Below are 14166 nucleotides of genomic sequence, written 5' to 3'. Positions count from 1 at the left end.
AGGTTTCTAACTCACAGGCCAGCTGGGAGATTCAACAAGGTAGCACAGGCCCCCCCAGCATCCAGTAAGTGCTCACTAAGTGTCTGTGGTGTGCCCAAGCACTGCCTTCTTGGATTTCTCCAGGCACTGTCCAAGCTGAGAGGGGAAGGCAGGGGGTAGGGGGGGTGAGACAGGGAAAGTCAGGAGGACGAGACTTGATCCACACAGCAGTGAACAAAGGTTAGGGAAGTGGTGAAGGGAGAAGCAGTCGCTCCTTAGAGACACAGAGACAAGACGTCACCTCCTTCCCTCCCACCCCACCTTATTAAAAGGATGCAATTGCCAAAGTGCGGAGATCCTAAATCTCTCCTGGCCATCCTTAACCTTGAGGCCTGGAACCTATTTAATCCCCAAGACAGGCCTGGGCTGTTCCAGTTCTCTATCAAGTTAATTTTATGTTGCACTTTCAAGTCTGAAAGGTATTATTAAATATTAGGACACTTCATCATAAGCGTGTCCAAGGCTGCAAAGAGGGCCAGTCCAACTTCTACAAATGAAGTGCAACATGTCCGTGATGCTGTTTAACCCTGAACCCTAAAGTGACTCAATTCACCGGGTGTGGCCTTACAGCCCTGGGTGGCCAACATGGCTTATCTGTCAGGCCACTGACACAGGACTAGCCATAGAGCCCATGTGGCGGGCAATTTGGGCGATGTGGGCCAGCCACACAGTGCCCTGGAGCAACTCTTCTGTAGCCCAGCTCCTGAGAACTCAGCCTTGTCTGTGATGCAGACACCTGCTGCTGAGCGTTACAGCAACCACCTCCTCCAGCGAACCCATTTTAGAGGTAGACACTGAGGCCCTTAGAGGCAAAGGGAATTGCCCAAAGCCACTAGCAGGGCCCTCCTGCCACCACAGACCACAAAGCATTTTTCTGGCTCCCAGTTGTGTTTTCACCAAAAAGTACACGAGACAGAACAGGACAGGAAGGATGAAGTCAGGCCCAGCCCTGTATCTCTATCCCATCTGAAATATGTCTCCCTCAATGCCGAGTTTCAGAATGTGCCACTCCTCCTTCCAAAAAGTCATCAAGCCCCCACCCCACCCCCACCTTCTTCCTGGAAGGTGTTGTGGTCACAGAATGAAAGAAGTTTCCTCTCTGTCATCCTTTTCAAATAGATTCTGGGTGGACAGCCAAAAATGGGCCTTCTCTGACATGGGGAATGTCATGGGGAATGGCCCCTGGGGCAAACGTGCCCCTGCCTTGGTTGTCTCTTCCGTTAAAAAAAAAAAGAGGCTAAGACTCTTGCTTCATAGGCTTCTCAAATATAAGCATGTAAAGCATGTATAGGGTATGGCACACATGAAGTACTCACACACCAGCTGCCATTTTACCCCACACAAAATACCCAAACTGGCCCAGCAGTTCCTCTCCTCCTGAGAGCTGTGGGTGGAAGCACGCAGGTTCCCCATCCATCCATCCATCCATCCATCCATCCATCCATCCGCCTCCAGCCAAACAGGTCTGCGTTAGGACCCCCTCTGCCCCAGACCCCATTCAGGACCAAGGAAATCCCTTCAGCAAAAGCACACGCTCTAGAAACCTTTTTTTTTTTTTTTCTTAAAAAAAAAAAACTTTCATAACAAAGTTTATTACCTAAACTGGCTGTAAAAAATATAAAATAGGATTCTGCACGGCAGAAAAATAAAGCCAGAGACCCTCCCCCAACCCCTGGTTTGTGCAAAGATACTGGGTATATGTAAACATGAAGAGGTAGGAGGTACAAATTCAGGCCCTGGCCCCAGATACAGTTAGGTTAAGCTGCTACAACAACCAGGGGGACCCAGAGGGAGCACCAGGAGGGGGGGCGCCCTCCCCCAAGAGAGGGGAGGGGTCTGCGGCCTCGTCTCCAGCAGGTGGGGGGGGACTGGGAGGCGCCTCGCCCCCACCCCCTGCACGCCCGCTCCCTCCGACCCAGGCGGGGAGGGCACCCACGTGGTTCCAGGGCAATTAATAATTAATAAAACGAAAACCTAACAAGGCCCCCGAGTTAATGCTGCGTGCGCGGCCGGTCAGATCTGGAAGGGGAAGGAGCTCAAGTAGTCGCGGAGCACGGGGTTGAGGGGGATGCGCGCCAGGTTCTCGCGGCCCACGGTGGCCACGATGCGCTGGCGGCACAGCTCCTGCAGCGGCCGCACGCGGCGCTGGCGCAGCGGGGCCCCGAGCATCCGGCGCGGCGCCGCCACGTAGTGCTCCAGCAGCTCGAAGAGGCAGTCGAAGCTCTCGCGGCTGCCGTCCAGGTGGAAGCGGCCGGCCTGGAAGTGCACGCGGATGCTCGTGGGGCCCGAGGCCATCTTCACGCTGAGCGCGAAGAAGCAGTTCCGCTGGCGGCTGTCGCGCACCAGGAAGGTGCCCACGGGCTCGGCGCGCAGCCGCTCGTGCGCCCCGTGCACGCTCAGGGGCCCCCAGTAGAAGCCGCAGGCGTCCAGGAGCGCGCTGGCGCGGGTGATGCGCCGGTACTCGGCGTGCGAGCGGAACGTGCGGAAGTGCGTGTCTCCGGGGGCCGCGGCCGGGGCCGGGGCCGGGGTCGGGGCCGGGGCCGGGGCCGCGGGGGGCGCGCAGGGCCGCGCGCGCGCGGGGGCCGCCGAGGACGCGGACGCGGACGGGGCCGGGGCCGGGGCCGGGGCCGGGGCCGGGGACGAGGTCGGGGAAGGCTCTGGCCGCCGTCGGGACTCTGCTGCCGTGGAGATTGCATTGTCGGCTGCCACCTGGTTGTGTGCTACCATCCTACACGCGGGGCCAGCCGGACGGGTGGGCCATAGCGTCCGGGGGTGCGCTGCGGGGGAGACACGGGCGCTGAGCCGAGCGCTGGGGCGCGCCCGGGCAGCAGGGGGCGCCGACCCCAGGGACCCCAGGGACCCCGGGGAGCCCCTCCGGGCGGCGGGGGCGGGGGGGTCGGGGGGCTCGGGGGTGCAGGCTGTGCCGGGGCGGAGTCCGGCCGCCGGGCCAGAGGGGGGCGTGGAGAGGCGCGGGACGAGCCTGCCCCGACTGCGGCCACCTGGCCCTCGGCTCGCCGCCCCGCGGCCGCCGCCTGCTGGCCGCGCCGGGCACTGGCGCCTCGTCCGGGCGCGATGTGCAAAGACGGACGAGCTGCGCCGCGGGCGCCCCGCACGCTGGGGGCTGCCGGGGTGGGGCCGCCGGGGGCCAGGGGCGTGGCGGACCCCCGCGCGCGCAGCCCCCGGGGCCGCGCCTCCGCGTGTCCCGTCCTGCCCGGTCCTGTCCTCCCCTCTCCCTCCCCTTCTCTGCCCAGTGCCCCGCTCACCTGGCGGCGGGGCGCGGGGCGCCGCGGGCGGGGCGGCGGGGGGCTCCGGGGCGGCTCCTGCGCATGCTCCGGGGCCGGGAGCCCTGCAGCTGCCACGGCCGCAGCTCGCTCTGCTCCGCGCCCGCCCCTGCACCAGTCTTTTAAACCGGCCCGGAGGTGGGGCCCGTGGCCCCGCCCCAGGCCCCGCCCCCAGGCCCCGCCCCCGCAGGCCCCGCCCCCAGGCCCCGCCCCGCCGCGCCACTTTCGGTTTCTTTTCCGCGGTGGTGCCCCGGCGCGGGCTGCGCGAGCTCGTCCTTTCCCACGCCCTCGGGGACCACCCCCTCCGCTGACCCAGCCTCACCCCCGTCCTGGGACCCCCCCCATCGAGGGTGCTGGTCCCGCCCCTGGACCCGCTGTGGGCCGGATGCCCCCTTCGCACCTGGAGACCGCACCTGGGCCGCCAGGACTAGCCTGGGTCCCAGATTTCTGCAGCCAAGGCCTTAGGATACTCTGCACTGGCCCTGACACGCCCCTCTCCCCCGCCCGCAGGTGTCTCGGCACCGTCTCGGGTAGGTCTCTAACCTCCGCTCCGCTGGAGTCAGACCCTCCCCCTCGGACTCCGGGGCCCCACCTGCAGGTCCGGCCTCCGACCCCTCGGGGCTGCTCCCGCCGCGGAGCGCCCCCCCCCCCCCCGGCCGCGAGCCCTCCGGCAGCTGCCCCCACAGCCCTCCCAGCCTGTCGCTGTCCCTGGTCTTGGCTTGGGCTTCCCAGGAAGCGGTGGCCTGACCACAGGCTTCGGAGGAACCCTTGGGAGGCGCAAGAAGCGCGCCTCGACGGCGCATGTGAGTTCCTCGGAAACCGGGCGCGGCCGCAAGGTCCCTGGCAGTCCTGGCTCGCTCTCCCTGCTGGGGGGCAGCCAGAGAAACTGAGGTCCCGGTCGGGGGCTGCGGGCTGCAGCGACTGGCAGACGGGTGGCGCTGGGCTAGCGTGCCCCGCTCTCCTATTCTGGGGAGCGGAATGGCTGGGCACCTCCAAATGCACCTGGGAGCTCAGCAAAAAGATGGTTCGCTGATGTGATGATTCCAAAAACCTACTTTGAATTGTCCTGGCCTGCCCTGCTTCTCCTCCAGCCCCTTCCTTATAGAGTCCCCTCCCGCTGCTGGGTCAAGTATCTGCCCCCCCCTGGCACTCCTGCCTGGGGCTTGGGACCACGGGGGCCTGATGGTGCCGGCTGTAATTTATGCATTCGTGTGTGCGTGATCCAGTGAGCACGGATTCGGTGCCTGGTTGGTGCGTGTAGTTTGGGAGGAAAGAAAGAACAAATGAGGGTCGGGAGCTAGTGAGTGGGTCCTCTATGACTCCGAGTCCTGCAGGGTTGCACAGAACCCGGGCCTGGCTGGGGGCTTGGCGAGCAGCCTCACACTGGCACACACTGCCCTCTACAGGCTGCTCTCGGGCAGCAGCCCAGGCCTCTCTCTCTCTCTCTCTCTCTCTCTCTCTCTCTCTCTCTCTCTCTCTCAAGCCCTGATGGGTGCCAAGGTCCTCCTGCCCGCCTCCTTGGCGCTTTCCTTCCCAGGCCCCAGACTGTCTGTGTTTCCTCTTGAACATAAGGGGGTGGCCCAGAGCCAGCCTTGCCTAGGACCCCATCAGCCCCCTGGATTCGTGTTGGCAGCCGCTGGTGTTGGTCCTTGATGGCGTTGTCTTGGGTCGTGAGTGTGTATGATGTGTGTGTGTGTGCACACTCGGGTGCACCGATATGCAGGGAGGTGGGAGAGAAGATGGAGAGGCGTGCGTGCACCAGTGGTCAGGTGCTGTGGGCATTCCAGAGCACTTGCTGGTGCTGTGTCCCATGGTGGGTGACAGATGAAATATAAAGTAGTGGTCAAAAGCCAGACCTTGGACCCAGACTGCCTGGATTCCAATTCAGCCATGCAACTCTCTAGCCCTGTGGCTCGGACCTTGTAATTAGGCACTCTCCCTTGCTTTCTCCATCTGTGCTACAGGAAAAACAACCGTACTCCCTTCCTAGCGGCAGGGATTAAAGTGAGTGATTATGGGTCAAGTGCTGACAACAGTCCCTGGTCGTAGTAAGCATTCAGCAGGTGTCTGCTGTGGCTGTGGTTCCTCTGAGGGTGCTTGTGAGTGCGGCAGTGTGTTGGAGCCCCTACCCACGTGGCTTCGTCCCTTGTGCCTGTTTTAGAAGCCCCAACCGCAGGAGCACAGGCCAGAGAAGGCTTGGGGAGAGCAGAAGGAAGAGAGTTTTGTAAGGGTGAACCAGGTCCCTGGATGCAGGCAGAGGGGAAGGGTAGCACCTTCCTCTCCCTGGAGCTGGGGGTGTGTGTGGGGGTCCAGGCCCAGCGAAGGCCAGCAGGCCCGGCTGGCTCCTGCATGACTTGTTTTCCTGCCAACACGTCTCCTTGGCAGGCCTCTGGGCAGAGGGAAACCTATAAATAGCTGATGGTCCATATGCCCCCCTAGCCTCCTAATTTGACATCCTCCATGGCTACGTGGGAGAGTTGCTCTTTTTCTTGGGGACTGGGGTTCCCTTTTCCCAGCATCCTGGCTTGCTGCCACTCTCAGCAATGCCTGTGGAGCCCCCTCCTTCATTCATTTACTGATAACTGTGACCGATTGGCCTAAGCTGACTGTGTGTTAAATGCTTTACAGTCCCCCTTTGGCCCAATGACCCAATCTGTCCATTTTACAGATAGAGAAGCTGAGGCTCAGAAGGGGAGTCCCTTGCCTGGGGGCACGCAGCTCAGAAGGGCAGAGCTGAGATTCGCACCTAGGGTATCAGACCTCTAAAGCCTTCACTCCTTGTTGACTGTGCTGTAAACTCCCCCCCCACCCCCAATTCCAGGTGCCCTCAAATCCTGGTCTGTCCAATAAGAAAACAGGAGATGCCAAAGAAAGCAGAGATTCCTGTGTATCTGGAACCCACCTAGGGAGGAGCGGGGACAGCTGTGCTCTGGCAGCTTCCCTCCCATTTTTGAGCTTGAGGCGGCCCTGGGTCTTGACATCCAAGCCTCCACCTCACCCACTGTGGCTCCAAGTCCATCTCAGAGTGTCGGTGACCTTGCCTGCACAGCGGGCCGGGTCCCCTCCTCCCCGCTGACCAGATCCTGGTTGTGAAAGCCGTGGTGACTCAGGCACAAGTCGCTGAGCCCACGTGGGTTCTCCTCACCACCAACAGTGACAGTTACTCTAGCCCTGGTTTCGTTTTCTGAAGTCCTAGGTTCAAAATGAAACCACATCCAGATGCCAGAAGGGAAAAAAGAAATATGCTGATTGATGAACATCTGCCTCTCCCAGAAGGCCGGCCCTGGGCTCGCAGGAAGCCAGGTAGCACGGGAACCAGGTAGCATGGGAGCCCCGAGGAGCTCCGACTGCACGGCCAGGGCAGGCTGCGTTCACTCTCCCCATGCCTGCTGCTTCCCTGCTGTGTGACCTTCGGTAAGCAGCTTGCCCTCTCTGGGCCTCGTGTGCCCCATCTGCAAAACGGTCCCTGGATGCTTTATGCCTCACAGAGCAGCAGTTGCGTGCAAAGCCCGAAGCCGAGTGCCAGGCACAGAGCAAGCGCTCAGCACGGGGTGACTTGTGGTCACAGGGCGGGTGGGACAGCCCTCTGTCCACAGCTCGCTGGGCCACAGCCTGACATATGGGGTGGCCCTCCTCCCCACTGGGCAGGCCCCAGGCTGCTTGGACATGAAGGGTCCAGCCAGCAGCTGGGGGAGGGTGGCGGAGAATCAAAATCCTGGCCCACAGGGCTCAGTTTTTCAGTTTCTCTTTCCCACTTTGGCAAAGTTCTGCTGGGAAAAGCCACTCCTGGCCGGGACATGCAATCCCGAAGTTGTCCTCGGCCCCGGGCTCCTCCATCCTGCCTGCCTCCAGAGCGTGGACCCCCCTCCCCCCACTGAGCCTCCCACGCAAGCCTGTGCCTCAGGGGGGCTTGCAGCGTGGACTCCGCGGTCAGCTGGCCTGGGTTTAAATCCGTCACTTAATCGGCACGTGGCCCCGGGCAAGCTTCTTAGCTTCTCTGCACCTGAGTCTTCTCTGCAAGATGGGGGCAATAAGGCACCCACCCGTTTCCCTCCTTCAGGATCGATTCAGGGGGTATTGGTTGAGTGCCTGCTGCCTGCCGGAGCTCTTCAAGCAGAGAGAAGGCAGGGAATGCATTTCAGATTGTGGGGAAATGGAGCAAGGGAGCGACGGGCTTTGTGGGCTTGGGGCAGGAGTGAGATCGGGCGGTCAGAGAAAGCCTTGTGGACGGTGCTAGAATTGAGGGCTTTCTAAAAGCGGGCCGGAGCGGGCTCCAGGCAGAGAGCAGCTCGTACGAAGGTCCTGTGGTAGGAATGCTTGAGGACCAGAGGCAGGCATGGTGCAGAGAACAAGGCAGTAAGTGCAGGGGTGAGGCATAGGGGTTGGTGGGGGTGCAGTCCATCAGGCAGGGCCTTGCTGGGAGGTGGGAAGGGCAGGAAATAGCCCCAAAGCCCCAGGCAACGCTATAGGATTGGGCTTGGAAAGAGCCCTTTGGCTGCTGATGTTCCAGACAACTGAGTCTTTCGCTGCAATGACTCACAGTAGAGGCCTTGCAACACACTCACAACTATCCCTGACCCGCCAGGGTGTCACCACACCATCCCCTGAAATGAGTGCAAAGCCAGTAGGGACACTGTAGTAGGAGAGAGCACTGCTTGAAGGAGTCCAAGGCCCAAGTCCTGAGTCAGTCCTCACTTCCCAGGAGACCTTGGAATCACGGTTTACTGAGCCCCTCCCCTGGGCCAGGTGGCGACTTTTTGGTGTATTGTCTAATTTACCCTCCCGTGTGGCTCCAAGAGGTGGGAATTATGTGTCGCCACTTAGCCGATGAGAAGAGCACTACTCGCGTAGCTGGTGGACTTGGGAAAGGTATTTGGGTGAGGCCGAGTCCTCCTGAGAGGCCTCTGTCTGGAGAGGCTGCCTCGCTGCGTGGGGTAGAGCCTGGTCCCAGCGCATCCTGAAGGCAGGAATGATTGTGTGCTGCTGGGGACACTTGAGTCCACAGAGAACGTTCTCCTTTAGGGCAGAGGAGGCCAAAAGGCCAGGAATGGTGACATGCGTCAGTGACTGGACTCCAAAGTGACGATGGGATGGCTCCTCCTGGCCCTGGGGAGACTCGATGAGAACCTTCCAGCAGGCCCCTTATCCTCCCCGTGTGACAGGTAAAGAGACATGGGTCAGAGAATATGTGAAGTGGGTATTAACCAGCTTTCTGGAAGTAATGGAGGGGCGGGAAAGAGGATTTCTGAGAGCACTGGTTGTAGAGTCCAGACATACCTGGTTCCAGGCCCTGCTCCCCTCCACCCCCCACCCCCCACAACTCAGTGGTTGAGCATGTGCCTTTGGAGAAGGTTGAGCGTGTGCCCTGGAGAAGTAGGCTCCATATAGGAAGCCTGACGTGGGACTCGATCCTGGGACCCCAGGATCACACCCTGAGCCGAAGGCAACCACTGAGCCACCCAGGCGTCCCACCTGGTGCCTTTTCATCAGTAAATCCCTCATGACCTCACTTGGAGCCTATTTATTCTATTTTCATACACTAATAAGCCAATCCGGTTCCCATCCTTTTTAGGGTTTCCCATAAATGGCAAATTAAGTGTGAGCCTCTGAGAGCAAGAAGCGAGGGCAGCTACCTTTGGCAGTTGACAGAGGGCGTAAAAGCTATGAACCTGGACCCAGACCCTGACCTAGAGCAGGGCCACCGAGAGTCAGGGCCAGGATGGGGCCCAGAGGAGCGCTCAGCCCCGGGGGCTGCTCGTTCAGGGAAAGCGGTTGCGAATGGCAGGCACCGGGAGGGGAGCTATTGGTCTCTGTTCCAGGCCCGGGAGGCATCTCGTTTCAGGGCGCACAGAACCAGCAGGAGGCTGGACAGGGGCCCGCGCCCTGGGAAGCCCAGTGTCTCCTGGCACAGAAGCCCCCCTCACCCACCCCCGGCCAGGCCGGCAGGACCCCGAGCACGCTCTGGGAGGAGGTGCTCCTTGACCTGCATTTGAAGGGACAAGTGGTTCTGGGCCAAGGGACAAGACGGGAGCGTGCTCCTGGCCGTGCAGAACCCAGGCAAAGGCCTGAGGGCACACATTCGAGGCTGTGAGGGTGGCAGGCACGCGGCTAAGGGGAGTAAGAAGGGCTGGCAGGCGCTGGCCGTGGCCTTTCCCTGCCCCGCGGTGAGGAGGCCCTCTGGGGAGCACCCTCTAGGCCGCCTGGCCTGCCCAGCGAGCCCAGAAAGGGGGCTGTGGCCACCAGCTCGAGAGCAGGTAACGGGGGGCTGCAGCCACGGAGTTTATAAACAGCACTCCCCTCTCCGCCTCTCTTCAGAGGCAACAGAGCTTTGCTGAGCACCTACTGAATACTTCACGGACGCGCTTTCCTTTTTTTTTTTTCCTCCTTAATTTACCTTTTTCATTTCCTCGTATAAAATAATTAAAGTACTTTCCCCTCCCGGGACGTAACCGCAGGCACCGGCCTGGCCTCTGTGCTCGCAGCTCTTTTTCTGTGCACTTACATAGCTGCGTTCCCCACCCCGAGCCCGGCCCCGTGAAAACGCGGTGTTGCTCCGTGCAGACTGTTTGCCTCTACCTCCTTCTCCATCTTGTCCTTTTCACTGCTGGTGATCTGGGGGGAGAGAGAGAGAGAGAGAGATATCAACTCATATTCTTTAAAAACAAAACAAAACTGGGTAGTATTTCCCGCTGACCCCAGTGCGTTCATAGATAGCATCCCCTGTGGATGGACACGTGGGTTGTTTCCAACTTTTGGCCCTTGGTACCCATGTGTGAGAAACACTTTGTACACTTTTTTCTTTTTTTAAGAGAAAATGCTCATGCACGAGTGCTTGCACGGGCATGGGGGGTGGTGCAGGGAGGCAGAGGGAGAGGGAGAGAGAGCATCCCAAGCAGGTTCCATACTCCACGTGGAACCTGACGTGGGGCTCGATCCCCCAACCCCGAGATCATGACCCGGGCTGAAATCAAGAGTCAGACAGTTAAGCCCCCCAGGTGCCCCAACACTCTGCACACTTTAAAGGTTAACAGGGGCCACCTGGTTGCCTGCCAGCATGCCTGTGCACGGTTACCCCCCTCAGCAGCCGCAGGGACAGTACCTGCTCCCTGGCACCCTCGCTGGCACTTGTTACAATCCACCCTTTTCCATTTATGGCCGTGCAGTGGGGGCAAAGGTGGCACCTCCGTGTCGCGTGAAGGCCTGCTCACTGATCGAGTCGACAGATGTTCCCTGAGGTCCTCATACGGACCAGGCTCCATGCTGAGCCCTGGGGATGCAGCCATAGCGAACAGGGGGCCCCTCGGACCGCTCCTCGGAGCTCGGAGAGGTTAAGAGCCAGGCCTGGGCTCATCCAGCAAGGGAGGTGGGAACAGAATCTGGGTCCCTAGGGCTCCAGAGCGTGGGCTTTTTTTCCCTCCGGGGTCCCACCTCAAGTGGGCATCTCAGCCCAGGACCTGCAGCCTCTCCAGATCTGCTTCCACCCCCCACTGGGCCCCCCCCAGGACTGCCGGGATCCCTTCAGTGGTCACTGAGGCCCATAGGAATGGCATTCCCCAGGGGCAGTGGGGCAGGGGGTCCCACCTCAGGTGCGGCTGCAATCCCACTGTTTCCCAGGCCACCCTTCCCCCACCGACATCCCACCCAGATGACATCTCCCCGCGTCTGCATGGCCTCTTGGTGGCTGAATTTAGCATCTGTTTCTGTTTCCTGAATTTGGGTTTGCAGCAGACTTGCCCCCAAACTATTGCCTCCCCACCCGAAACCAAGCAAGTGAAAGAATGAATCTGTGGTTTGATGTTTTTCCTCTTGTCATCGGGTGACTGACTGCGGGAGGGGGTTGTGTGCCTGTGAGCCGCCGGCTGGCGTGTGTTGCAGTGTGGGAGGGGAGGCGTGTGTGTGTGTGTGTGTGTGTTTAGGAGTCCACATGTAAACCTAGCTCTCTGGCTCTGAGCGGGCTTGGCTTGAATGATGACTTGTCTAGGGGACTGGTTACCTGCGCGTACCTGTGCAAGTTTTTCCTGAGCGTTGGTTTCAGGGGCAAGTGGGGTTAAGGGTGGGTCCATGTGATGCAGCCTGTCTGCTTCCCGGTTCACTTCCTCTGTTACAGAGATCCTCTCTCCACAGTAGAAGATCTCCTGCCTTCAGCGATCATATTACCAAAGGACACTGCCCAGGAATAGGGAGGTCCTTTGGTGAGTAGGGCTCAAAGTCGCTGACCTTATGGTCTTACCCTCTGTGTCTTTCTGCTCCCTTAAAATGTGCTCCCCAGAAGGGCTTCCCGGACTCTCTTGCGCTGAGGTGTCAGGGGACTATCACGGCATAATCTGGGCTTACATTTTATTTGTTTGTTTTATTTATTTTCTTTTTTAAGTTCTTTTTTTTTTTTTTTTTTTTTATGATAGGAACACTGTGAGAGAGAGAGGCAGAGACACAGGCAGAGGGAGAAGCAGGCTCCATGCACCGGGAGCCCGACGTGGGATTCGATCCCAGATCTCCAGGATCGCGCCCTGGGCCAAAGGCAGGCGCCAAACTGCTGCGCCACCCAGGGATCCCCTTATTTTCTTTTTTAAAAGTGGCACACAGAACCAGCAGGAGGCTGGACAGGGGCCCGCGGGGTCACAAGACCCTGAGATCATGAGTCGGATGCTTAACCAATTGAGCCACCCAGGTACCCCTTGGCCTTACGTTTTTACTAGGAAACCAGGTGGTTTTGGGCAAAGAGTGAATGTTTGACCTCAGACTTGCCCTCCAGACGACCTTCTCAAACCATTTCACCCCTGAGGCTCAGCTTCTTCGTCTGTAAAGTGGGAGCAGTGGTGCCGCCCACCTTCGGTGTGTGGATTCAGTGGAAACATTTATGTCAAAGCATCTGGCACCTCCTGGGTGCTCAGTGCATGGCGATTTCCCCAGCCCACATGGGAACCTTCCCCACATCCTCTCATAGGTGCGTGGTGCCCACCTGGAACCTCCCAGGGACCCAGGAAGCGCAGACTGCACCAGGCCCTTTGCCAGACGCTCGAGTGTGCATCATCTCAGGGACTCCCCCCACCCCCAGCCCCAGCGACACTTTGGGAGATGAGACAGGAGCTCAGAAAGGGAAAAAAGCTGGGTGCTGAGGCCACACAGCAGAGATGGGATGGGGACTCTCCAACTCCTGCTGCAGCCCGGGGCGTGCGCGTCCCAGCTCGGATCAGACTACCCGTGATTGACTATGGCAGGATATTAGTCTCAGGTTGATACATAGGTTCTGAAATGACCACCTTCCCCTGAGGCTCCCTGGGCGTCCGGTCCCCTTCCCTGCACTGCGGACACCCCCGTCGCTTCCACCCCTGTCCCCTTCCACCTGTCTCACCCCATTCCACTAACCCTAAATGCCACATGAAACACAGAAGCAAGCATCCGTGGACATACCAGGAATAGCAAGCATCCATGTGACCCGGTAGGCATGAGGGGAGTTCTCGGGGGAAACGGGGCTAGTGTGAGTTCCCCCAGCTAGGAACTTGGGTCTGACCCCAAGAGGCTTGGTGATTTACAAGGGGAACCTACCCATTCCCACTGTCTGGTACTTCATGCCATAGGAATTGCAGAGTGCCTTCTCTGCGCAGAGCACCAGGCCTACCTATCCTACCCAGGCCTTCATGCCCACCACCTCTTTGAGCCCTCCCAGCCATCCACCAAGAGCACCCATTTTACAGATGAGAAGGCTGTGGGGTTTTCTCCTGATTTCAGTGCACCAACCCCAGCCACCATCCCTCTCTGCCGGCCCCAACGGCTCTTCCTCGTGTACCTTCTGTTCCTTACAGTCCAGTCTCCATAGCAGCTAACACCATCTTTAAAAGCGCACAGAACCCTGTCACTTGTCCAATTTTAAGACCCTCTTGTGACTTATCACACCAAATATATTGGTCAAGCTCCAACATATATATTGCACAGACTCCCCGTGCAAGTCCCTGCATGGCCTGGCCCCCGCCCGGTACTCTCCTACCTCCCGTCCCACACCGTCCAGTCTTTGGAACACCCCAAGATCTTCCCCTCCTTGGGGCCTTTGCACATGCTCTTTCTTTGGCCCAGAATATTCTCACGGGTCCATGGATATGAACCTTGCTCCCTTGATACAACTGGATTATGACTAGCAGAGGTTTCTGTGTTTGTGTATCTTGCTTATGTCTCTTTCCCTTGTGTGCCCTCTGTGTCCCCAGAGCCTAGCACAGCACCTGAACACCCCTGGCCCCTTAGTAAAAGTTGGAACAGTGAGGTTCAGAGAGGCTGATCACCAGCTCAGCATCACAGCAGAGAAACAAGAGCCAGGGTGGTCAGGACTTCAGAATGCACATCCTGAACCCCCCTCCCCGCTGGGGTACTACATGTGGGTCGCAGAACAGTGTGGGGGCCTATGGGCATCCCATATGTGTGTGTACACACTTGTGTGCACCAAGATGGAAACAAAGGGCAAAGGAGGGCTCGGCCCAAGCAGGAGCCTGCCTGTATGCTTCGAAGGCTTCTTGGGGCCTCCAGTCCACATCCATTTCTTCTCCTGTACTGGCATTGGCTCCTTACACCTGCACGAGGTCCCATCCCAAGCCACACCCCTGCTCCTTACACAGCCTCTTCCCTGCTTCCGGCTTCCATACCAGGCCCCCAAACACCTGACCCCGTTAGTGAAATCAAAATGCCCACTCAAGGAATAGTCATCCGGTGTACAAGCTTTAATCAATGTTGCATAGAAATCACTGTAGTAACATGTTCCTGCACAAAGGTGGACTTCCTTCTAGCCTTCCACGCGTGATGGCCCTTCTTACTTGGGTGAAACCAACACAGGAACAAGCCATGGGGTGCCTTCTCAGTT

At 59.2% G+C, this 14166-nt stretch overlaps 1 protein-coding gene and 1 long non-coding RNA gene across 2 annotated transcripts; one reads left to right on the top strand and one right to left on the bottom strand.

Moving 5' to 3' along the window:
* Positions 1 to 1615: 1615 nt before the first annotated feature.
* SOCS1 (suppressor of cytokine signaling 1) lies at positions 1616 to 3423 on the bottom strand. Its single transcript, XM_041749494.1, has 2 exons — positions 3303 to 3423; positions 1616 to 2816 (listed from the first exon to the last, which is right to left on the bottom strand). Exon 2 carries the CDS (start codon positions 2764 to 2766, stop codon positions 2053 to 2055), a length of 714 nt encoding a protein of 237 aa, XP_041605428.1. The 5' UTR covers positions 2767 to 2816; positions 3303 to 3423; the 3' UTR covers positions 1616 to 2052.
* A 137-nt stretch (positions 3424 to 3560) lies between these two features.
* On the top strand, positions 3561 to 8866 carry LOC121488365. Its single transcript, XR_005987030.1, has 3 exons — positions 3561 to 3850; positions 6511 to 6734; positions 8343 to 8866. It is a non-coding gene; the product is annotated as an uncharacterized LOC121488365 (long non-coding RNA).
* The last annotated feature ends 5300 nt before the right edge of the window (positions 8867 to 14166 follow it).

The sequence above is a fragment of the Vulpes lagopus genome, chromosome 3 (genome assembly GCF_018345385.1).
Source record: "Vulpes lagopus strain Blue_001 chromosome 3, ASM1834538v1, whole genome shotgun sequence".
NCBI classification, from domain to species: Eukaryota; Metazoa; Chordata; class Mammalia; order Carnivora; family Canidae; genus Vulpes; species Vulpes lagopus.
This window is presented reverse-complemented; position numbering and strand designations above follow the sequence as displayed.